Source organism: Pteronotus mesoamericanus, unplaced genomic scaffold, assembly GCF_021234165.1.
Source record: "Pteronotus mesoamericanus isolate MK-2021 breed Mesoamerican mustached bat unplaced genomic scaffold, CSHL_Meso_final contig_20, whole genome shotgun sequence".
In the NCBI taxonomy this organism is placed as follows: Eukaryota; Metazoa; Chordata; class Mammalia; order Chiroptera; family Mormoopidae; genus Pteronotus; species Pteronotus mesoamericanus.
In genome coordinates this window covers 57,607,881-57,633,043 of record NW_026555085.1, presented here as the reverse complement: position 1 = coordinate 57,633,043, position 25,163 = coordinate 57,607,881, and the positions used below count along the sequence as shown (strand labels likewise).

The following is a 25,163-nucleotide window of genomic DNA, read 5'->3' as shown; positions in this document are numbered from 1 at the left end:
GCAAATATTTGGAGACACAAAATAAATGATACATATGAAGATTTGGCTAGATTGAAGAGAACAGAGAAAAGAAGTGTAGGGTTGACCGCTAAAGACCACAGCTGTCCCCTGCACAGAACTCTTTACAAGCATTGTAGAAGCACACACAGTGTAAAAGCAGGGGATATAGCCATACCTTCTTCCTACAAGGAATATTCAGTAATGACTAGAAAAAATATTAGGGACATGAAATAATCTAAAAATTACATATTATTATTGATTCTAAAAATTATAAAGTACTGATAAGTGCTATAGTATGTGAGAAATAGAAAGAAACATAGTGCAGATGAAGGGAGGAGAACTAACTCAATCCTGGTAGTAGGCTACCTGGTATAATACCAGTTCAATTAAAACAGTATCCTGAAAAGGAATAATGGGGAATGAGGATAGAAAGGTGGAAAGAGAAAAGACTAAGGCTTTGAACATCAGGGTCAAAGTGTTGCGGCCTTTTTAAAGTTTAGTATGAATACACAAAACATTTGTAAACAATAAAGCAAGAAAATTACAGAATTAGACCTTTAAGGTGGGCAGTGTTGTGCACCGTGACAGGGGAAAGCTGTCAGCAGCAGGGACAGCTACATGGTTACTGCTATAGTTTTAGCAGGAGGTAATGAGATCCAGGACATACTGGCCAGACAAAGGTGTCCTATCAGCCAGTAAGAACATTCCAGCTGAAGAACAGGGCTGATGGATTGGTGGGTATGAGAGCTATCTTTGTAAAGAGAGGGAGATAAGGAAAATTAAGTAAAAGAGAACCTAGGACGCTTGGATATGATATATAAGGGAACGTATTCACTAAAGTTCTTAGCAAGAAAGTGATTTAAAGAAACCTTATTAACTTCCACTGCTGTCATTACATGATTAGCAGCTTTGCTTCATTATCAAGAGTCTTTAACCCAAACTATTTTATTTAGACATGCCTAGGGATCTCACATCCCCTGTTGTTGCTAAAATGACAAGATTATAAATTCTTCCTAGTTTGATTACCTGTCATAAATCAAACTTAGAAATTATATAAATACTAAAAGTAAGTGGCTATTTGTTTTGGACAGTAATCTCACAGTCTTATTGAGTATCTGGAGAGATGTAATAACTAGCATTGATAAGATTTTCTGTAGGTAAAATTATTGCTTAAATACTATAAAACCTCCTTGCTTACCCTAAAATTCAAATTCCCATTCACAAATGGAATACTAAACATTATTGTGTGATCTAATAAAATGTTATCATTACAAGAGATGAAAAACAGCTAGATTATCAGTATTAATTTAATTTTGTTGGTGGGAAAAATAGTACTAATATTAGCTTAAAAAACACTTGTCATCTGATTTCATTAGGGAGGATGGTAAATTAAAAGTGATTCTTCATGATAAAAACAATTACATTGAAAACAAGATTAAAAGTATTGTAGAAAAATCCTAAAAAATAAATGCCATGCCCTCTGAAATGTATTTGCAGGAAATGAAATCAGAAGCAAAGTTTGCATGCAGTCTGTCACACAACTATATTTATACAGCTGCATGTACATATATTTTTACATCTTAACATTGATGATTAGTTATTCTAAAATAACTAATTTTGGAGAAATGTAAAGATTTCTAGTAATATATGAAGCTATATTATTAATCAGCCTAAACAGCCCAAACAGTAATATAATGTACATCATTGAGGACTAACAAAATAAAACTGTGACTAAATTAGCATTGAGTCATCTGTTATACAGTAATTGCTAAATATCTGTAAAACACATTACATTCTGTTTATTACTGTTCCAATTATAATGTTATTTTTATCTGCTTCCATATTTATCTATATTTTATCTAAAAAGAATATAAAAACAAATACTTACCAAAATGGTGGTGACGATCAAAGAACGATTAGATAAGGAATCTGTGATGTTAGCTGGCTTTCCCTTTTGACTTTCTGTCATGTTCAGGCCACTGGCTGGATCCCAAGTTCCAATCTATAAAATAGCATATTGTCTTTGTAAATTGTCCATCAGGCACCTGGGGAAGGGTACTGCCAGAGAAAAGTTAAGACTGCTAACACTTACTATTCACCTTTGCCGCATTATCTGCTGTCGTTAAAATAAAGACTGCTTGTTTTAAGCATGATTCACTGCTCTGTGAAGTGTGTCCAGTGAACTGTGACATTAAAGAACAAAATGATCCAGTGCACTTCTACAGTCAGTGTGAGAGCTTAATTTTCTATTCAAACCTTCATTCACCAAGATAAACTGCATTTGATGATACCTTGATAGCTGGCTGGAAACTCATTAATAGTGCATACCTTTTACTGTAATGGATCTATTTCATTCTCTCATTATAAAGATAACCTGCTATATTACATGAATAAAGCTAAAAGACAGAGCAAAACTTGAGGATCCAGGATAAATTAATCAGTAAAAGCAGGCATAAGAGAGGCATTGATTGGTACTCTGCATAGCCCCCAGTAGGGCAAAATCATACCCAGAATTACTTTTGGAGCTTTGAAAAATATACCTTTGCAACTTTTAAAATATTCAGGGAAAATGAGATTACATTACAATCTCATCTGTTTAATTTATTCCAATAGTTCTACCTATATTCCATGTAATATGTATTTAATTTAACTAATATTCTGTGATAGATTAAGGAAGACACTGTCAGTGTTCAGGCATTTTATACCCACTGAACACAGCCTATGGAATGACATAGACATGCCTCTGGGGGACACATATAAGCATAGGATGTCTCTAGGTACTTAGACTGGATGGATGGTTGGCCTGCACTTCACTATCACACCATCATGGAACGATGGTCATCACTAAAGAAAAAAACAGAGGCAAAAGAAGATGAAAAGTCAGAAGTTTCAGTAGTTCTTTTTCCTACACTCTTAAACCTGGAATCATCAGAAATCACTATATATAGTGACATTGATATAGCAGGTAACATTTACCCTAAATATACTAACAAGGGTCTCATCAGCATAACTTTTTCCAAATTAAATACTATGGTTCTTTTATTTTGTTTATATTTCATTACGTTTACTTTTTTATCTTGTTTTCATTTGCTTAGCTTTCTTATAACCTTTTAAGATGTTTAATTAGAAAATCACAGAAGTAGAATAAGAATAATAAGTATGTCATTCTAATATTTGTGTATAAGTGCAAACCCTAGTATATTTTTTTCAAGATTTTATTTAACCATACTAGGGACTCAATATGAATGTTTTTTAGTGATGTCTAAAAAAAATCTCTTGCCATATAGTCTCATTCTAGTTACTTTTCTTCTTATTAAAAACTATTAATTTCTGATGTTTGGGTCAAGAAAGAAAAAAGTCAAATAATACAATGAGAAAAAAAATATTGATTCAGTATTCTTTCCAAAGTAAATTATCTACAGGCCAATTAATTTAACTTTAGACTATAATGACCATAATGTCTTTAAGACATTCAGGGTCAGTAATGAAAGGCAACAGGGGCCAAACTCGGTAAAACATTAATGTGGAAGTGGAAAGCCATAAGCCAAGAGAACTTCCAAGCAAGGGTATGAGGGTTTTTAATCTCACAGAATCTCAGGGCAGAATAGAAAGTAGGGGCCACATCCTGGCCCCGTTCTGCTCACAGAGCTGTGTGCCTTGGGGTGCCATGTTCCCAGAGCAGATGCTTTTTCAAATTCCCAGCAAGGCATCACCAGAGCTAGGAAAGGCCCTGCTGTGGCCTTGGGTGAGGAAAGACAGCAGGAATGTGAAACTTGGCATGCCTGCTGACCTGCTTAAAGTGTTTCAAATTCAAACTCATCAAAAACACTCTGTTGGCTAAACAAGACATCTGCAGATCATATTTTGCAGTCACTGACACTTTTCTGTCCCTGGTCTATAATTAATACCTATGATGCATTTGTTTCTTTGTTTCCTGCTCCCCCCGCACCATGACTAAGTAGCCAGATTTTTCACATACATAATTCTATCAGCCAAAACACTGGCAAACATCATTGGTCTACTGTTGCCTGCCTAATGACACTATTAAGCTTAACCAATAGATTTTTCAACTTTCGTGCGAAATCACTAATACAAAATATTGTCCGTTTAACTTACTATTGTCCCCCATGATTACTTTTATATAAAAATTTCAGCTACATGTTTACCCATCTAAATATATTCAGTTTTATTCTCTGTTAGTTGTTTTTTGAGTACTATTTGGATGGAGGGGTTCTGGTTTATAATATGTGAATTTATAATTTCCTATAATCACAAAGATTGGGTATTCTTTTTTGTAAAGCTCAGGTTTCTAAGTAGAATGTTATAAAGTTTCAAAATTTTCAGTGGCATGTAATTTTAAATCAAATAAAATTTTGTATGATTGCTAGGTTTTTAAGTCTCCTAAAACTGTGTGATTCAAAACTTCCTGTTGTTTGAAGAAGTTGTCACCAGTGGGTTTTTGCTTGGTTTTGTTTTAATCGCAAGAACCATGTAGTAAGTCAAATATTCTTATTTCTTTTAATCTACTTTCAAACCACAATTTTTCATTGTGATTTAATAAAGTATTTTCAGTACTTTTTCAGTTCTAAAATGTAATAGAAATATCTAAACACTCTTGAACTCAGAGATGTTTTAAGTAGAGTGAATATATATCTTGGTTTACTTGGATATTTCAAGTTTAAAATTGTTTTCCTAGTATAAATACTAATAACACCCAATCATACAATTTTAAGAGTCATAGTTTGAATAACAAATTATAATATAATGTATCCTGATTATAAGGACAAACTAGATAAGTAATATAAAATTGCTTCAAAAACCATAAAGAACTACAGAAAACATGGCATTATCCATTTCTATCTTATTTTATATTCTGAATGGTTCTTAAAATAAATTTGCTCTTTTTCATAAAAATGTATGCTTATTGTCAAATTACAAAATATATGAAAAAGGACATCAATTTAAACTTTGAACCTAAGCACATACGCAAGTCAGTCATTGCTAAGGCTTTAATGCAAGTATGTTCCTTGCATAATTTGCATCATAACCTTGTAGTTAATGGCCCAGACTCTGGAGGGGAGATTAGACTGCCTCAACCCATTACCATCAGTTTACTTGGACATATTACTTCTCTGTGCCTCAGTTTCCTCATCTATAAATGGGAAAACACTATTATCTACCCCATAGAGCTATTATAAAGATTAAATTTTAAAAATAGAATGTATTTATAAGAAGGCTATAATTTTATATCAATTAAATATATCCTTCTTGTACACTATTGTGAGCATTTTCATCTGGCATTAAAATTAATTCATAACTTTAGTGATTATATAAAATGAACATCATATGAATGTAATATGCTTCTATCTACAGACTTGAAAATATTTTCACTGCATTTCTATATAAAGTAAACTTGGCTAAATAAAGACATATTGTCTCTTGGCCTCCTTTCAGAGCTCTGTTAAGTCTTATACATTTTTGCTAATGTTTAGTATTGCTAAAAGACTGAGAACAGCCTAATATGTGTTCCTTTATTGGTACATATTTTTTCTTGAAAGCTTCTGGTATTCTCTATATAAAAGTATTGAGAGGGAGAGAGAGAGAAAGAGAGAGAGATTCTTCTTTTATTGTATTTGCCATAAATGTAATTCATTTCTCCATTTTCTGAAGGTGGATTTTATTATAGTTATAGTTCTCCTGAATTATTAGTGTTGTCATGTCTTCTATAAATCTCATAATCTTTATATGGAATATTTTCCTCCATTTCGTTACCCTTCAACATGTGTCTTGATCACTCTTTCAAAATTTGGGAAAAGCAGCGCCTTCTTTGGTGTATCAATGGACAGAACAATTTATGTATGTCCTCAACACAAAAGTATCATATTGTATTTTAATTGTAATCCTTTTCTTACCTTTGTCTAGTCAAAACTTAAATCCCTTGAGGATAGAGATTGGCTTCCTCTTCCTTTTTGCCCAAGGCTTTAGATTATAGGACATACTAGGGCTTTATATGTGAAGGATATAAATAAATTTGTTGAATAATCAAATAAATGTATTTGACTTTTAAGATTTTACTTATTTATTTTTAGAGAGGGGAAGGGAGGGAGAAAGAGAGAAAGAAACATCAGTGTGTGGTTGCTTCTTACGCACCACCTGCTAGGGACCTGGCCTGCAACCCAGGCCTGTGCCCTCAACTGGGAATCAAACCGGTGACCCTTTGGTTTGCAGGCCCACATTCAATCTGCAGAGCCACACCAGCCAGAGCAAGTAAATGTATTTCAAATTCAGAAATATCACTCAGGTTTTGCTTTGATTTAAAATTATATTTTATTTTACTTTTCTTATCCTCCCGTGTTAGACCGTAAGTGCCTTAAAGAAAGGCAATGAATATCCAATGAATATGAATTGAATGAATGAACGACTAGAGTGAGTAAATTACTGCATAATGAAAACTTTCAGGGTGTTTTTTAAGGTTATTAACTTCCTACACCTATTTTCATTCATTTTATTCATTCATTCTTTCCTTTGGCCAATACTGAATATACATGTATATTTTGTGTCTATTCTTTTATATTTATGTTTTCTTTTCCATGTTTGTTCTTCATGTTTTTTTCAAGCTCTATCTCAATATCATATTTAACTTTTCAGAGTCTCATGCCACATATCTTTGCTGTTTATTTGCACTTTGCCTAAGGTGTATTTTATATATGTTAATATAAATATTTCATAATACATCTATATAAATATTTTACAGTTTATTTTTTATATTTCTCAGCAATGTTTACATTCCTCAGGTAGTTTGTGATAACTGTTTTCTCTGTTTTATTTTTTGTATAGAAAAATCATTCATTTTCAGAATAATTTTAAAGTTAAGTATCTAATTAATTAGTTGGTGATTTACTTATTTATTTATATTTGTTTTTGACAGATTTTTCAGTATAAACTTCCTTTTTTTACAACCCATATTACTTCTTGATGTCCAAAGAATATTTCTCTTTTTCCTCCTGAGCTACATAAATTGCTTACTACGTCATCTGTAATTAGTATTTTATAGTTTCTTTGAAACATGTACGTAAGCAAAATCAGTGGAACATGTTTCTTATTTTATGTAAAATTGCAGTAGTACTCTGTTTGATAAGTATACCAAAAACTTTCAAAAGTAGGAACAACATAAATATTCCCAGCTAGGTTTAAAAGTATTAGTTATAAATAAAGTAAAGCTCATTTAAAATTAAGAAATCATTTCACATAAATTATCTACTAAATATAGTTAGCACAAAAGAATCTCCCAAAAGTCTATTTACACTGTCTTACTGACATATGTATTAATAGAAACATATCCATGAATGTTGGGGAATGATAAAAAAAAAAAAGTAGTGCAGTTTTTCATTATAGAAGAATGTAAAAAAGAAGAATCCTTCGATTATATGTTTTTTGACTTAATGTCAGACAAACATATTTGTCTTGAACAAAGAACATAAGTGGTACTTTTTCAAAGCAAGCCTGTGTGGTGATTATGAGAGACCATGCTATACATTATGTTTAAAAGAGTCTTAGCACAGTATGAAGTCTCTATCATAAAGTAAGTTCACTTAAAACAATATTCTCAAAAATTTGTTGCCTATAACCACATGTTCCATAAAGTATAATTCTTCTTGAAGAATATTTACAATTCCATTTAGAAGACAGTGCATCCATGATAGTACTATTTGAGGGTATTAAGAAATGGAAAGCATAAGAAAAGTATTAATATTAAATGCCAATTTATGTTTAGAAGGTAAATATTCCCTCCAATTGACTGAATATACACTGGTAGACTTCATATTTTTCTGTTAATTAATGTGCCCATTCTTTATGGATTACTTCCAACCTCAGGTTTCTCAAGCCTATGTGTATATGAATAGCAGGAACTGAGTTTGTTCAAAACAGTAGTTATCTTTCTAAGTGTTGCGGGCAAATTAGGGACTTTTTTCCTCACTCACTTTACCCTTTCCATCTGTTGAATTTTTAGATAAAAAGCAAAGACAGTTACTTGCATTACTGTCTAACAATAATACTATTTAAAACAATAGTAATGTGCATACTTCCATTGAGCTATTAACAGATCACTGGAAAAAAAAACAAACTGACACCTGATCACTCAAAGATAACATGAAACATTTTATAGTGATGTCTATGTGCTGCCTGACATTTCAGAAAAATCAGAGTAAAGAACAATTAGTTGAGAACGGAACCACTTTCACACATAAGTGATTTGGCCCGTGAGGATAATGCAAAGAACCATTCAGCCAATCATTTTCCTAACTATGCACCAGTTTCCACAGGGTCTAGAACTTCACAGTTTGAAAAGCATTAAATGTTAATACAAGTAATCATATCACAAAAAAATGTGACTAATCTAAACAAAAATTTTTCACTTTTCAGATTTTTATTTTTATGTAGGGCAAAGTCAACCCTAAACATAAGTAAAGTGATCAAAGACAGTTGATAATTTTGATGCTTTAAATAAAATTTTAACCAATGAATTAACTGTTCTTGAATATTACAATGTCATATAATTCAAAGGGTAAAAATGCAGTTCAGAGTTTACTTTGATATCAAACCAATGTATTACAATTGTGTTTAACATATGTACATATTTAATTCAGACTCAGTAGTTAAAAGAAAATACATCAATAGTTTGTATTCTCTATTGGTTGAAAAACTAAATTGTGTGCCCTCGAATAAAGTAATACTATTGATTTCTAAACATAAACATCACCTGTAAATAGTTCTTAAATATTTTACCATCTGAAGGTTAAAAGTGATTAAGTAAAATAATAACTATAAACACACTGACACACAACCAAAATATGTCAAGGTGTATTGTCAATGTATGACAAAGTATATAATAATCTCTATCTAATAGTTTGGCAAATCAAATGGTTAACATCTCCAAAGAAAGACACGAGGCTTGGATCCTGCCCAGGATGCATTTCTGCTTTTTAAGAATCAAACAACTAATTTCTGACTGGCTGGAAGATTACTATTACTATTAGCATTGCCTTCCTACAGGGAGCCAAAAAAAAAATCTCATTTCCTGGGAAAGTTAGGGGGTATTGTTGCCATAGAGACCAGATTATATGTATCAAATGCCATCAATGAGTGGAAGATAAAAACTGCACATCAAAAAAATCTATCAAAGAAATAGTTTTCACCTAAATAGTGTGCATTTTCAGTTTTAAATTAATTTTGAAGTCAGCAAATTCCATTCAGCAACTTTTTCATAGGGAGTTCAGAAATACAGAATTCTACAGGCAAGAACAAAGTCAATAGCAAAGATTTCTAAGAAAATTACCACTTTTTCTTAAAATATACACTCTCCAAAAATTCTTCAAAAAGCCCTTTGAAACATGTTCTGAACCTGGAACATACCTGCCTGAAAACAAGCAGGCAGGGTTTCAATAATTTTCGCCTGTCAGTAAATATGTTATCAAAATATTTAAGTTTTCAAAAGGAAGCTTATCAGTTTCTGTTATCAGTTTCTGTACTGATAGGTATTGACGCAAAACTGAATATTCAGGAAGTGGAGGAGATGTTAAAAGTTGGAATGAAGCTTCATTTGAAAATAAATATGATACATTTAAACTTTTAAGGGTTTACAAATATGAATTGTTTTGTTTTATATTATTTATTTGAAATTTTTGTAGAAATTGACAAACATTCCATCAGAAGGAATGTTTCAAGATTTTCTGGAAGGATACATAAATTAGAGGCTGATTTTTTTAATAAAAGCATGATGAGGCAAACACATCGTGTAATTGTTCATAATTCTAAACACCAGGTCTTCAGCACCATGTCTGAAAGGGAAATGTATCCACTTCATCCTTTTGTTTTTAAAAATTAGTATAATATTAATATAAAAAACAATTTTAATATGCATTTATTAAATGATTATTTCTTTGTCGAGAAATCTATTCTCCAATTTCTATTTTAATATAAATGTCATGTGCAAAGAATGTCAGAAAAATAACCAGAATGGAGAGCAAATGTTGATGCTAGAGAAGGGACAGGAGAAGTACACAAAATTATTTTAGGTTAACACCTCTACTTAGAAATAAATATCCTCTAGTACAATAAAAATCCATTTGAACAACTATTATGGTGAAATAGTAAAAGACTGATTTTTTTTTTCTTGGAAAGCATTGGTGGTGATGTACATAGTGATTGCAAATGATATTCAATAAGAAAATTCAATATATGTCAGAAATCAATGATTCTATTATTGTATTATAGTTTCTTAGAAGAATTTTTTTTAAGTATAAGTTCTTTTACTTAATGAACTTAATGGTTCTTTTCCCCAACATGTCCTCTAAATAGCTCATCTTGCAACAGATATGCACCATTATAATGTAGTGTCATTAACTCAGTTCAAATATGTTTTGTGTAAAATTCTTTCAACTGTTTTTTGCTCTAAATAGAATCCTTTCAAAGTTATATTCTAAGACTGTAGGGAAATGCCCTGCCTGATTCAGGGACTGTAGCCTGGCTGACAGGCAAGAGGGCCCCAAGGCTGGAAATAATCAAAGAGGCCTTGGGAACACAGGCCACTGAGGAGATGAAACACAGCCCCTGCCCCCTTCACATCACCCTGCTTGGCCCTGTGATGGCCGGTTGTTGATGACAGGTAAGTTCTCTCACAAGGAGAGATGACCTGAGACAGACATTGGACAGAATGGGCAGCAGGACAAGGACTTGGGAGGGCACAGGGAAAGGGCAAAAAGGCCCACACCCCTTGGCTCGGCTTGAACTTGGCCAGAGTCCTCATTTATCTGAAAGAAGTCTCCTTATCTCTTGGTAGCTCTGCTCCGCCCGCCTGGCTCAGGCTTGAGACAATACTAAAGGGAGGTATAGCCCTATAAACTGGAGCACCGGTTCCCTGGGGACAATTAGGCCTAGAAGTAAGTTCATTTAAGTTTTTCCTTCAAAAGCCATGGTAACCATTGGGAAGGAGATTTACATTATTCATAGACCCTGACCTGAGGCAATCTCCTGTGTTCCTCCAATTGTTATCTCTATTTGTTTTCTGTAAACATAGCCTTTTGAGATTGATTGATGACCTTTTTTGTATATCCCTGCGCCTATGGTTCTCAGTAAAAGTCTTTGGACACAGGGGCTCATGGCCATCTCCACTAGAGGGAAGTTGTCCTGTCCCCTCTCCTGGCAACTTGTGTTTATTCCCCCATCCATGATAACTCCAAGACAGGCTCTGCGGGATAGGAGCCTGCTCCCTCCTCAGCTGGCTCTGGACAGTAACCCTCTAATCCAGGAGCACCCCGCACAGCGCTCCCCCATGACAGAAGAACTTTCTGAACAGTTCTAAATATATTATGCAATGATTCATGTGTTTTCTCCCATCTGAAGCTGGACTTTCCTAACCACATATCTTAGCTTCAGAGGTAAATAAGGTTAAACCATTTCCAATGATAAATCTCATCCTACTTACACATTTTAAAAACAATATAAAGCCTAAAAAAAAAAACTCATTGTCAATTATGAAGGCATATTTTACATTTCCTCAATTTTTATTGGCTTTATTTTTTTTTTTAATTTTTCCCTCTCCTTTCAAGTGAGTCCCAAATAATTCCATTGAAAGACTGAATATACAAATTGACAATGGTCAGACCATGCATGATAAAGAATTTTGGCCCAGAATCTCTGGAGAAAACATCTTCTGTAGCCAAACTACAAAGCTACAACCTCTCCAGCAATCTGCCCAGAACAATTGAAGTTTGTTCAGTAATTGCTATCTCCCTTCTCCCTTTCTATGCCACTCAGGATCTATCCCAGAAAGACAAATATGCCCTTCAAACAATCACCCAAGATGCCCCCTCTTCTAGTGAGTGCACTCCCACCTTCCTCAGAGCACCCCTGAGGTATTCTCTACTTTCTACTACAAAGCTTTTGCACTCTCCTGCCTGCCCTTGAATCTGCCACATGGAAGTGATGGTGGCTGGCTCCCTTGCAAGCTGTGAATAATAACTTCTGTTTGTTCTCATTGATTGTGTTTTATTTCTACACCATACATTTATAAGAAGAAAAAAATTATAAATAGAACGATGATTTTTTTACTCTTTGATGCAATATTGGAGTGTCAGAAAGTATTACATTGCACCATACAGGGGAGCAGATTTGCCATTGGTGGAATGTGCCTCCTTGGAGGCTCAGACTTGCAGTGCAGCCTTCCCCTGCACTGCAAAATCCTTTTCCCCTTGATGCTTTGACCCACCAGCCCAGCTTAATGACTGCTGAACTGCTGGGTTTCTTTCTTCCCACTCGCAGGTATGAAGCGGAGTTGGGGGGAAAAAACTAGACTATAAGAAAATAACTTTGCAGCAGACACTTGAGTAAGCATTCCATGCGAAGTATCTGTTATGATTCACATAGCGATCCTCATTCATTTAACAGTCAATAAATATTTCTTGAGGATGTAGCTTATGCCAGATACTTTGCTAGGCCTTGAGTAAGAGGGTATTTTTCCCATTTAATAGGACATGTATTCTTGCTGAGAATATATACTTTTAGTACAAAAAAGTACATGCAAATAGATAATTATACATTGGGTTAAGTGCCAGAAAGGAAAGGTACAGGGCACTCTGAGAAATGCAGATTTGATAGGGACTTTGGAGATGCCTAACTAAGGAAACAATATTCAAATTGTGACACCCTGATGAATAAGAATAAGCCAGGCAAAGGGGTATTCCAGACTGGGAAACTATTGCTGAGTAATAGAAAACTTTAAACCTGTAAGAAAATGGGGCCGGGGTTGGGAGCCAGTGTAGCTGGAGCATAGGAAACATCTGACAGGATGGAGAGAGTTCAGAGGTGGAAGTAGGAAATGCATTGTAAATGGAAGGGTTTAAATAGACAAATGACAGATCAGTTTCTTTTTAAAGATATCTGCTGGCTGCTGTGGTTTGGGGCATGGATCGCAAGGAGGAGCAGCACAGAGAGGTTTGTTGGGGCTCCAATGTAGGTGTCCAAGGGAAGCTCTGCTGGCCAGGATTTCAGCAATGCATGTGGAAAGAAATGTATGGGTTCTAAATAAATTTTGAAAGTAGAATATGCACTGTGGTCTTTGAACTGACCAGAAGAATTCTAGCTGGGAAAACCACTTATACTGATTTTCCTTTTCTGATTGATAGTACCAGTTTCAAGACTCTTAAATGAGGATGGTTGTTCTATTTACAGCCTGAGGTAGACAAATTTGCATACTATTTTTACCCCTTGTTCTCTCTCCTCTGCTCCACAGAGGACTTCCGTGGCCCTGGGGGCTTCTTTGGACAGATGTGGCTGGCTGTGTGTGTGTGGTACTGGTGACAGTTCCTGGACCACGGCTAACTGAGCTGGGTTCAACCAACGTCCCTGCTGAGATAGAGTGAAAAAGATTCACAATGATCTATGGGCACTATTTAAGTGCAAAGGATGTGTCCACAGTAAAATTTTAACCCCAAACTCATTTCTCTGAACATGTCTAGTCCCTCTTTATGTCATAAACACAATCTGTTCCTTTCTGGTTTATCTGTTCCACAGTTGCAAACATCAAAAGCATGGGCTTTCTTCCTATTAACTGTTTCAGTCCTAAGGTTCACATTTCAGAAAATGATCCAAAATATATCATTTTAATGACGTGCAAACACCGCATCTTTTTTAAGCACTTACTAATGCCCAATCCAGTATTATAATTTTATGAGTCCATTTATTATTGGCAGGCTTCTTTCATTAGAATATAATCTTATAATGGCACAAAACAGATGTTTTTTGCTGCATATATGCTAGAGAATTAATTAAATAAATGAAGTGTTCTGGTCAAAGATGACCAAGATAAAATGAGGAAAAGGCAGCAACATGAGATGTAAGGATAAAGCCAGCATTTCACATAATTTCTTTGTTGAATTTCCTCACTCAATCATAAGATAGAATTGGGGGTAGTTAAAATGTCTAGCCTCAATTCCTATAAACAAGGTATTTCTAGGTTGTTTTAGAGATAATGATATTCTCACTTTTACCTGTCTAAGAGAGAAGCTCTTTGAGCTCCACATTTTTTGATGTGAGGAATTTAGTTTAGAGAAGGTGGGTGGAGGATGAATTCCACACATTTGGCTATGGAACTAGAATTATAATTTAAGCCTCCTTAATCACTATATATTGACCCTTCCAAACTGAGAGCTCTGTCAAGGTAGGAATTCTGTCTTTTCATCTATGGCTTGAAAAGTTATACTTTTCAGGAAAAAAAAAATAAAAGTAAAGTCAACAAGACTTATTAGCCCTCATGAGGCAAATATTGCTATTACCCATGATATACCTGAAGACACTCTGTTTTAGAGGGATTAAAAAAAAATCTGTCCATAAATAGTAAATGGTAGAGCAAAGATTCTAGTCTAATTCTTCTGAATCAAGTTCTTGATCTCTTAGTCTTTCTAGTAAATTTAAAAAAAAAAAAAGAAAATGAGTACCTTTTGCTATTTAACAGCACTTTACTTCTAATGACTCAAAGTCAAGTCTGTCACAAAGGAATTTCTAAAACATTTACATTATTCTTAAGATTTGACTAAATTAAATGCCACCTCTGTCTCTTGGGTGATGAATTCATATACTAATTTTTTTTGAAGATATTAAAACCATTTGATGTGAACTCTTTTAATGCCCTTTTACTCTAACTTGCAGTCACCCATTCTCAATACCTTATGTCTTCTCAGGAGATTTGTGCCAGTTTCTTTCTAAGGTTAATTTCTTCCACTAATTTGTTCTCTAGTCTTTGATTTCTACCTTTATTATTGTCTCCTCTTACTTTTGCCACCTGGCTTCTCCATTACTTTTTAAAAACGTGGTCCCAATGCCCACCTATTCTATGAATTAACAAGATTGCTGGAGGTTCAGTTAGTGCCTTCTGACACTATTTATTCGTTTCTCACTACTACTCTCAGAATGGTTTTAAAGTCATGGTTCTATACTAAAATTATTCCAAACTATCTCCCCAAGCAATCCATTGGCCTCCCAGCTATTCCCTCTTTAAACTCCCATTTATACTAATTCATTGCTAATATATCCACATCATGTTCACTGTATGATTCAAATCTAGCATTTTAGCTCTATTTCCTGTTTCTGTATGTATGTGTGTTTCATTTAATAATGAAAAGTAAATGAGCTGAATGCCTAAAGTACCTTTTCCAGCCCTTCTTCCTTGAGGCTGATCACATCCAAATCAAAATCTGTTCGTAAGCCATTGGTTTTGTTGAAAGTTATTCTGCCCGTGAGACCTTCCCAATGTGCCTATGGGAAAAGAAAAAAAATAGATTAATAAATAAGTGAAGAAAGAGAAGAGGAAACACTTTTCTACAAAAAAAAGAAAAGAAAACATTTTCATTACTTCTCATAACCATACATTGCTATAGAATTTTAAAATAGAAAATCTCTTTTAGCAAAGTGAAAATAATTTAGTAAGAGGAAAAAGTAAATACCTCACTGGAGATACAAATAGAATTATTGTTATAAAATACCACTCTTAAATTCATACTAATGTGAAAATAAACTTATTTGATTAGCATGAAAGAAATGGAATCTAGAAAAACCTGTGTTGTACATCTTTGATTATACATATTCCCCTTAGAATAATTAACTGATCTTTAGTTTCTGCTAAGCAAGACTGGGAGAAATGTATCAAAATTACTTCACATAAATTTAGAGTTCCTGTAGTAGTAATTCTCCATGTAGAAAGAAGTGCATATAATAATCTATTTAATGTGTTCACCCCCTCAAGGGAAAGCAAATAAATAAGCTTTTATAAAGCGTGCATGTGTGTGTGTATATATATAAAGTTTTACCATTTTGTCAGCTATACTGCCAAAAATAGATGTTTTCCATAATTTGTCCTTTGGAAATAACTTGAAAAAATATATATGAAAAATTTAAATAATGTAACACATACAAATATAAAGTTTTAAAGAATAAGGACTATAAATGGATGTTATATCATTACTACATTTCTAATACTTCATGTGTTTCTTGGGTACATATGGGTAGGTATTCCAAAATGGTTTTAGGCTAATGAATTACAAATGAAATAGAAAAAATTATAATGCACATCTATATGTACCTTGTGGCATGTTATTAATGAGCTTAAACATGTATTAATTGGTCTCCAACAAAGAAGAAAAATTATTTTTAATCCAAGTTCTTCCTAATAAAATAATTTCAGGTAATTAACACAAATTCATGCTAATATAAAAATAGACAATGTGATCAAGAAGTACAGTAGTAGAAGTGTGGATAAGAAAAACAAATCTGGGATGGAGACAGCATAAGAAAGTTTACTTCAGGTGAAACTGTATTACTAATAAAGTTCAATCACAGATTCAATCCTGAACTTCCTAGCAACCAGAATAAAGAAAATATGATGAAAAAATACACAGGGTACAAAATTTAAGACATACCAACTATCCAGGAGAACCACAGCTTTTCCTGGTACTGAGACCTGAGAGAAATGTCTCCTTTTGGTCCTCAAAGAGGGACACTGTGATTTAGTGGACAAGACCCTCAGTAACACCCTACAATAAATATACCAGTGAGGTTCATGCAACTGCTTTTTATAGGGCTGTTTGACACATGCCTCAATACTCAAGTGCTGCATTCAGAAAAAGCAATTCTTCATCTAGCCAACCCTGTGCACGATGTTTGCAGCTCTCTGGTGCTGTTTTAAATCAGAAGTAAACATATAATGTGGAACAATAAATGAAATGTATATTCTTCATGGAGAATCATTTCACCTATCTGAGAGTTCTATAAGAATTAGACAAGAAAAATTCATATATTTTTTACAAAGAGCAAGAAATTCTTAATTATAATATTATTTGCACTTTTCAAGATGAATGATTTATTGTAAGATGAACTCATGATTTCTTGTAAGCCATTAATGAAAAATTTTATATGACAATAATACCTGTGATTTCTCATAGCAAGGATTAAATTTTCATAAACTTTAATATAAATACTCCTATTTTAATCAAACGAAGTGTCTTTAGCTGACAAAGGAATTTCTTTCATGATAGGAAGAATACAAAAACAAAACAGTGTGTGTGTGTGTGTGATTTTTAAGAATTTTACCTTTTCTTTCTCAGTATGTACATAGTCTATTATAGACAGAATATTATATGGCCATAGAATGGTTGTACTATGAAGTAATATGAAGTAAACTTTGCACTTTTATAAACCCATATGTTATGTTAACTGTTAATATAATTAAAATAACTAGATATCATATTTAAGAAGCAGAGATCTAAAAAACAATTCTTTAAGATTTACAACATGGGTGTAATCTACTGTAGTATAAATAGCATGCATGTTAAAATTCAGTATATATTTTGTTGCCTAAAATATAAACAAGGATTCTTTTAAATATCACATCTCTACATCACATAAATAAAAAGTAACACATATACAGAGTCAGGAAGGTGAAACTAACAATGTCATAGGTCATAGGTCACAGATTTTCACCTGTTTACACATTTATAGATCTTTTGAAGGATGTCAATTTATTTATCACATAATTTTCCCTCTTTCATTTGATATGATTAAGCAACAACGTTAATTTGCTTATATGGAGAACAAAGACAGTTTAATTTAACACATAAAAGGTCACCTGTTAAGAAAACTGCAATACTCTCAATGCACTCAGTTTGAGGACAAAAGAGACAGGGGCAGATGTGCCTCTTCTGACATACCTCTTTAATTAGGCTCATAAAGCGCGTCCCGAAACGCCAGGGTTTGTGTCGATTACACTGTAAGGAACTGACTGTCATCTGGGGAAACTGTTGAACGCCCACAGACACCACGTGCACAGCATCATACATCAGAGCAGCATCAGTCTGAAAGCCACGATAAAAAGAAACATGGAGTCAATAAAACATGCAAAATCCACGGAGATGATTTGGAATTGAAGAGAATGAAAGGATGAGAGAAATATACCCACAAAAAAGTATCTCCACATGTTTTGGTTCTCTTAACATATTATGATCAAATTTCTACCTCAGCTCCATTACAATATTTGACAAACATACCTTTCCTGAAGTAATAACCCAATTCCCTGTTGTTCTAGTATTTCTGTTGAAGTAAGAAATGTGTGAAGACATTCATTCATTATTTCATTGCTCTTACTACCTCAGTATCTATCTTAATCTCTCACTACAGACACACACACACACACACACACACAGAATGCAATTGCTAACATTTTCAATGGCTACAAAATTACATATTGTACATAAAAATAAATAAGTAAACAATTTCCTTGTATAGGAAGAAAAAAGAGATTTGATAAGAGATTCACCAAAAATGTAAAAAATAAACCCTAATCTTTTCTTTAATTCAATTTTTCAAAAGGTTCAATCTCAGAAATGATGCTCCAGTTTTGAATCTCAATACACGTATTAATCCCTTTTCAAGAAACTAAGCTTAATCCTCTCCACCGTTTTCTTTTCCAAAATTTCCATATGAATGAAAGTTCATTTTGGCTTCTCAAGTAAAACGAATATGAATTCTACCATGTTTGCACCTGCTCAAATGACTGACCACTTTAGAGGCTGATGATAAAAAAAAAATGTTTATAAGTGATAACAAACAGGCTCAGCGATTGTCAATGCTGTGTGAAACGGACCCTCACATTCTGTTTGACAGATCCATGCCAGGTTCACTACCTGCAGAAGAGGGCCATGCTGACTGTGCAGGGAGCAATGAACTTTGGGCCATCTGGTTGGCATGCCTGGGAATAAAAGCATATATTTCCTCTTCTCATTCACACAATTAGTGAGCTGTGAAATGAATTCCAAAATGAATGGGAACCCTGTAGATTATAGCGCTAGCCATGAAACAATACAGAATGAGTACACACAGTAGCTTTTATGCAAATAGATCCTAAGGAGCTCTAACGCATAAAATGGAAGACAGCTAAAGAGCACAATGCAATGGCAGAACATCCTAATAATGCAATTTTATAGTTCATAAACCTTTGGGGAATATAGGGCAGATTCATAAACTTCATTTTGTAAATATCAGCTGACAATTTTCACATACTCTGACGGTTGTGTAGTGAAAACTAGAATAGACAGAGGGATGGATACAGGCATGCACATTGAGCTTGAGGTTGAGACTGATGTTTGTCTTTGGCCTGAGTTAACATTCAAAAGATGTATTTCATATATTGCACAGGTGGTCATAAAAATAGTTACTGAGTATGAAAGACATATTTGATTTCAAAATAAAATATTTGTTCAAAAAATCACTGTTAAAAAGTATAGAAAAATGAACACTTTTAAACACTACTAAATGAAAGATAAAGAACATTTTGCAATTTGCACCACAAGGGACCTTAAAAAAAAACAGGTTCTTTCAACCCAGTAATTGCCTTAAGAAAATCAGACATAAGAGCAAAGGCTGCCTACATTATTTATTTTTAAAAAATAGATAAAAATGGAAACCTGCTGTGCAAAATTTTAAAAAACAACAGTATCATAATAAAATTTTATAACCATTAAAAATCATGTTTTAAAAAATAATCAGATGGGAAATTGCATGTTATATGCTAAGTGTAAAAATAGAGTATAAAGAACTGTGTTTCCAGCATTAACCTTAATATATATATCTTTATGAGTATTTGACATGAGCTGTTTAACTTACTTAAGTCTCACAATAATGATTTAATAAAAAACACTGCTGATGTTCCTGTTTTGCAAATGGCAAAACCAAGGTTGAGAGAAGTTAAGTAACTAACAAAAGTCACATAGTTAAGAAGTGATAGAGGCCCAGATTCAAGTGGCTTCTCTTCTGTTGGCTGGTGTTCTTAATTACCTTACTGTATGCTGAACAACAAACCAGAAAAGAAATCGGAGGTAAGAAAATACGCTTAAATGATACCAATGATTACACTTGGAATTAATAATGACCAGAATTTGAATTTTAATTTTTCTTAGTTTTTTACAGTTTTTTAACGATGAAAAGTTACCTCAATGTAATTAATTATTCTCAAGATGAAAACTTTTATCTATTTCCACAAAATAACCAAAAGAACAAAAACTATGACATTCCCACTCTCCTGTCATGACTTACTGACTTATAAATTTATCTAAAATGACAAAGATAGGAAAAAAATAGTGTAATTCAGAGTTTGAAATATTGTTTTGGGGACATAGTTTCAGCTTCAAAATCAGAGGACACAGTAGTTGATAATAAAACTTTGAAAACTGTGATTTTAAGTGTAATTATAACAGGAATACTATATTTATTAATCTACAAGGTGGGACAAAAGTATGTTTCCTGTTGTTCACATGGAAAATAATACAATAATTAATAAATAATAATGTAAGAATAAACTATTTTGCATACACACAACTATAAACCTACTTTTGCCCTACTCTGTGTAAGTACTAGAAAAAATATTTTAAATAGTTAAAAAGTTATTCATCAGTTGTTATTTCTCCTCTTTCATTTCTGATATTATTTATTTGGATCTTCTCTCTTTTTTCCTTGATGAATCTGCTTAAAGCCTTGTTGATTTTGTTTATCATTTCAAAGAACCAGCCACTGTGGAAAACAGTTTGGAATTTCCTCAAAAAGCTAAAAATGGAACTGCCTTTTGACTCAGCAATTCCACTGCTTGGATTATACCCTAAGAATCCCAAAACACCAATTCAAAAGAACCTATGCACCCCAATGTTCATAGCAGCACAATTTACAATGGCCAAGTGCTGGAAGCAACCTAAGTGCCCATCAATAAATGAGTGGATCAAAAACTATGGTACTTTTACACAATGGAATACTATGCAGCAGAAAGAGAGAGCTACCCTTCATGACAGCATGGCTCGAACTGGAGAGCATTATGCTAAGCGAAATAAGCCAGGGGGTGAGACAAATATCATATGATCTCACTTATAAGAGCAACCTAATCAACAAAACAAACAAGCAAGAAAAATATAACCAGCAACACTGAAAGAAAAAAGAAATCAATAGTAATGGGAGGGAAGGAGGGAGGAGGGTAATGGGGAAAAGAAGGGGAAAGGTCAGATCAAGGAACATGTATAAAAAACCCAAGGACAAAGCCAAAGTGGGGAAGGATTGAGGGTGGGAGGTGGGAGTGGGTGGAGCAGGGGAAAGTGGTGGCAGGAGAATGGAGTGAAATGTATTTGAACAATAAAAAATAAAATTAAAAATGGTATTAGTCAAATTAATTCTTGTATTGCCACTTTAAAATTTGTTGATTTATGATAAAGCAAAAATATATTTTCTCAAACTGTTCTTTATGTATTTTCATCAGTTGAGGAGGCTTTTTTCATCCTACTTTAGAGTAGTTGTTTTATGTGATAATATGGGCTTATTTTCCATTTAAATTTGATATCCTGTCAGACTTTACTTTCTTCTTTGCAAAATTATACATATACAAATTCATCCACCTTTGAAAAGCCATGAGAAACTAATTCTTCAAAAATGTTTATCGCATTTTCACAAAAATGCATAGGCTTAAAAATTTGTTTTATATTATTAATAATATTAGTTAACATTTGTTGAGTATTTACTATGTGTGAAGCATTCTCTTTAAATCATTTCCTTTCATTCTTATAACCATCGCCCAGTTGGATATCCATTAAATTTATATGTAGTAGGAAATTGAATCAGAGAACAGTTAACTGGCCTAACATCATATTATATAGACGGGAATTTGTATTCAAATCCAGATATTCTATGCAGAAGTCACACTTTTCTTCTAGTGTTCTTTTTTTTCTCAGTGCTCCTCATTTAATGAAGCAAAATAGGTCAAATTATTTTAAAGTTACAAAATATAAGAAATATCAATAAGTACTTGAGTACACTAATTTGTATATTTTTTTGATAAGCAATAAATATTCACATAATGAAAATGTACTGCAAAGTAAGGAAAGGTAGAGATTGTGGAGAATGATAAAAATAAGTTCACACAAAAAATGAAATACATCAGTGTATGGGACTGGGTCAATAATAGGTTAGTTAGGAAGTTAGTAATGTTAACCAGGAATAAGTTCATGCAAGGAATAGATTTCCTCCATATAACTGCTGCTCAGAAGATTTTTCAGAAGGCAGAATATCTTTCAGAATCAGGCTTAAAAGGTCTCTAACTCCCAGCTCTAAACTACGGAGATTGATTGAGTTGCTCTTGCTAAGTCTTTCAAAGTCTCATTGAATCCATAGTCCCTTGCCCTGACTCTTCTCTCAGTGGGAAATAGGAAAAAGAAGTAAGGGGTAGAACAGAAGAAGAGAAAAAGAGACATAGAAGTTAATTACTTTGTAATCATTTTTATACTACTATTAAGTTACACCGCATGCTTACTTTATGTTGCACAACCATGTTATTTTCTTTACATGCATTTTCACAAAGACTATGTTTTAGGAGGGTAGCAAGATTAATTCTCTCAAGGTCTTATCATCTTGAGAAACAAGACTCAGAAAGCAAGACTCGAGAAAAGCTTAGCTCTTAAAACTACCTTACATACTATCATAACAAGAGTCTGGCAGGAATGAGTCAGAAACATGACTCAGACAAGGCCTAATTCTTAGAACCACGGTCCATACTATCATAATTGACTATGTCCCTGAGGCATATTCCTACAGAAACTATGAAAAATAATGGAGGAAAAACTAATGGCAGCATTTCTCATATTTTTGAAGGCTCTGCTGAATACCAGACAATTATGTTTCCAGGTCCCACAGAGAGTAAGTATGTCTCTGAGCTGATATTCAAATAAAAGTTCATTTGGCTCCCAAGTCAGATATTTTCCTTTATACATCATAGCTACCTCTAAAGAAAGTTTCAAGGTTAAACATAATTGTAATTTAGCCAATTAAATTAAAATGAAAAATGTGTACAATTTGGCTATTAAAATTCATATGAGGGGATGAGATAAAGTTGTAGTCATTCACATCCTAAACTACAAAGACAAAAGCTAAGCAGAGGAAGAAAAAATCAGCAGTGAAGACAAAACAATCTGTCCTATTTTCTCTCTTTCAAGTATAATTACTCATTTATATATAAATAGATTACACTGATTGGAAAGCTAGACTGTGCTCGCCCTGGGAATACAGCCCAGAAGGAAGTGTGACTAGATAGGTAGACAGAGCTCAGCGCAAACCTGCACGCCTCAAAGCTGGGTCAAGCATCTATCGACAGTGGTCGGAGCCCCCTTGAGAGCCTATCTCAGGCTAGATTGGAGCTAGAACTTTATTTTTCTTTCTAAAATAAGTTACTTAACCTACAAAGAGTGTCTGTCAGTCAAAAACTAGTTTTGCAAAACTTTAAAATTGTGCAATACAGTCCTACACATTTCAGTAAATCTGTAGTGATCCTTCTAAACGGTGGCTTAAAAGGTCATGAAAAGTGCCTTTGCATACGTTTTAATTAGGCATTAACCATCTCGCGAACTTATTGCTGGGTTCATCTTATACCTAGTCTAACTACTTTTAACATGGAGTGTGCAACAAGAATGCAGGTGGAAAAGTGACAAAAGCTAATACCTGAGCTATTGCCACAGAAATTGGTTTAGCCACTGAGTGCTATTTCATCTATCTCAGGTAACCTCATGTCTGATGAGACTTGAAAGTATGGAAAGAACAGTGAAATATGCTTAGATTTCTTTTATGTTCTGAAAGAGTCCACTGCACTTTTTAAATAATTGAAGAATCAGAGAAAGCAGATGCTTTTGGTAGTTTCAAATGATAAAAAATTACTATTGTTTAGTATTTTTGATTTCGTATTCATAATTGAAATAGTTCTCAATATATAAAACAGGAAAATAATGGATGCTGTGAATAGTTAAAATATTTCTATGTACTTAGATTTCATTGAAAGAAGAATCTAGTACTAAATCTAGTAATTACCAACTATATGTATGTTGAGCACATATATTATTTCTGTTTCTGATCACTGTAATCATAATCATTAAACATCTTTGTAAGATTCTAAGATAGATGTTGTAGGAATTATTAAAAAATTAAAACAGTTATATCTGCATTAAGCAAATATTTAGAAATGGATAATTCTGAACTACATACGATCATAGACTGGTGAACACTGGTATATAAAATCTCTCAGGCATACTAAAATCTTCTCTCAGCAAAAAACTATCAAAAGAATTTATTTTTCTTTTTAATGATGGGACATTCTTTTGGAATGCTCTTTCTCCCAGGGAGCATGGCTTTTGGGACTTCTACTGAATTTTGACTAGGAGGAACTTGAAACATAGCCTCTACAATTTATTTTCTCTGTTATGACAAGCAGTTACATTTGTGACAGTGTCATTCTCTGAAAACACTTTGTGCATTTTGGGATTTTACCCTGGGCTCCAAACACCCACAATGTTGTATGCAATAATTTGCATTTAAATGTAATCACTCTGAAGAATGTTGTGATATAGGTTCATTTCTTCATGGTAGTGATGGTTATATTGGTGTATATGTATGTCAAGACTTCTAAAGTTGTGCAATTTAACTTTAAGAAGCTTATAGTGTGTCAATTCTACTCCAATAGAGCTATCAAAAAATATATATAATCATGCATTTTTCTGGGAAGATTCATAGATTTTATTTTATTCTAGAAACATGCCAAAATAAGTAGCACTGATCTATATCTTCTTTATTCATTGCACATTTTAGTTTTAATACAGCTGTTTATGCTTTCTCACTTTTTATCTTCCCTTCCAGATCACTAGCATCCTTTGAATAATAACCAAACCTATCTTTGTAATACCCCACACAGTATTCCATACGTTGTCCTGCCCATAATAATTGTATAAAAGCATTTTTTCAATAGACTGATAAATAAAGCCAAAAAGTTCATTTAAACTGTAAAAGAAATGGGTATTATAAAGTTCTGAATAGCAGTCACACTTTGCCATCTAGTTAGAATGTATTGCCTCCCAGAGGTACAGTGAACCAAATCTGCCAGCAATTCAGACCTGGGAGGAATGTGAGTACAGCCTCTGTCCCATTTCTAAATGAATTTATAGTAACAGTTCTGAGAACACATTTATCTTTCCATTAAATAAGCACAGGCAGGTCCCCTCTGAGATCTGAATGCTAGCTGGCATGCGGCAGATCCACTCTGGAAC

General features: G+C 33.5%; 1 protein-coding gene across 5 annotated transcripts in view; it reads right to left on the bottom strand.

Annotated features, from left to right (window-relative positions):
- GRIK2 (glutamate ionotropic receptor kainate type subunit 2) overlaps positions 1–25,163 on the bottom strand; it is a 605,654-nt gene that overhangs the window by 209,006 nt on the left and 371,485 nt on the right. For all 5 annotated transcript variants that reach the window (XM_054569762.1, XM_054569766.1, XM_054569765.1 and 2 more), the window contains 3 exons: positions 17,760–17,903; positions 15,205–15,312; positions 1,889–2,002 (listed from right to left, as the gene is read on the bottom strand). In XM_054569762.1, the coding sequence (XP_054425737.1) occupies positions 1,889–2,002; positions 15,205–15,312; positions 17,760–17,903 (366 nt within the window). The remainder of the gene's footprint in view (positions 1–1,888; positions 2,003–15,204; positions 15,313–17,759; positions 17,904–25,163) is intronic.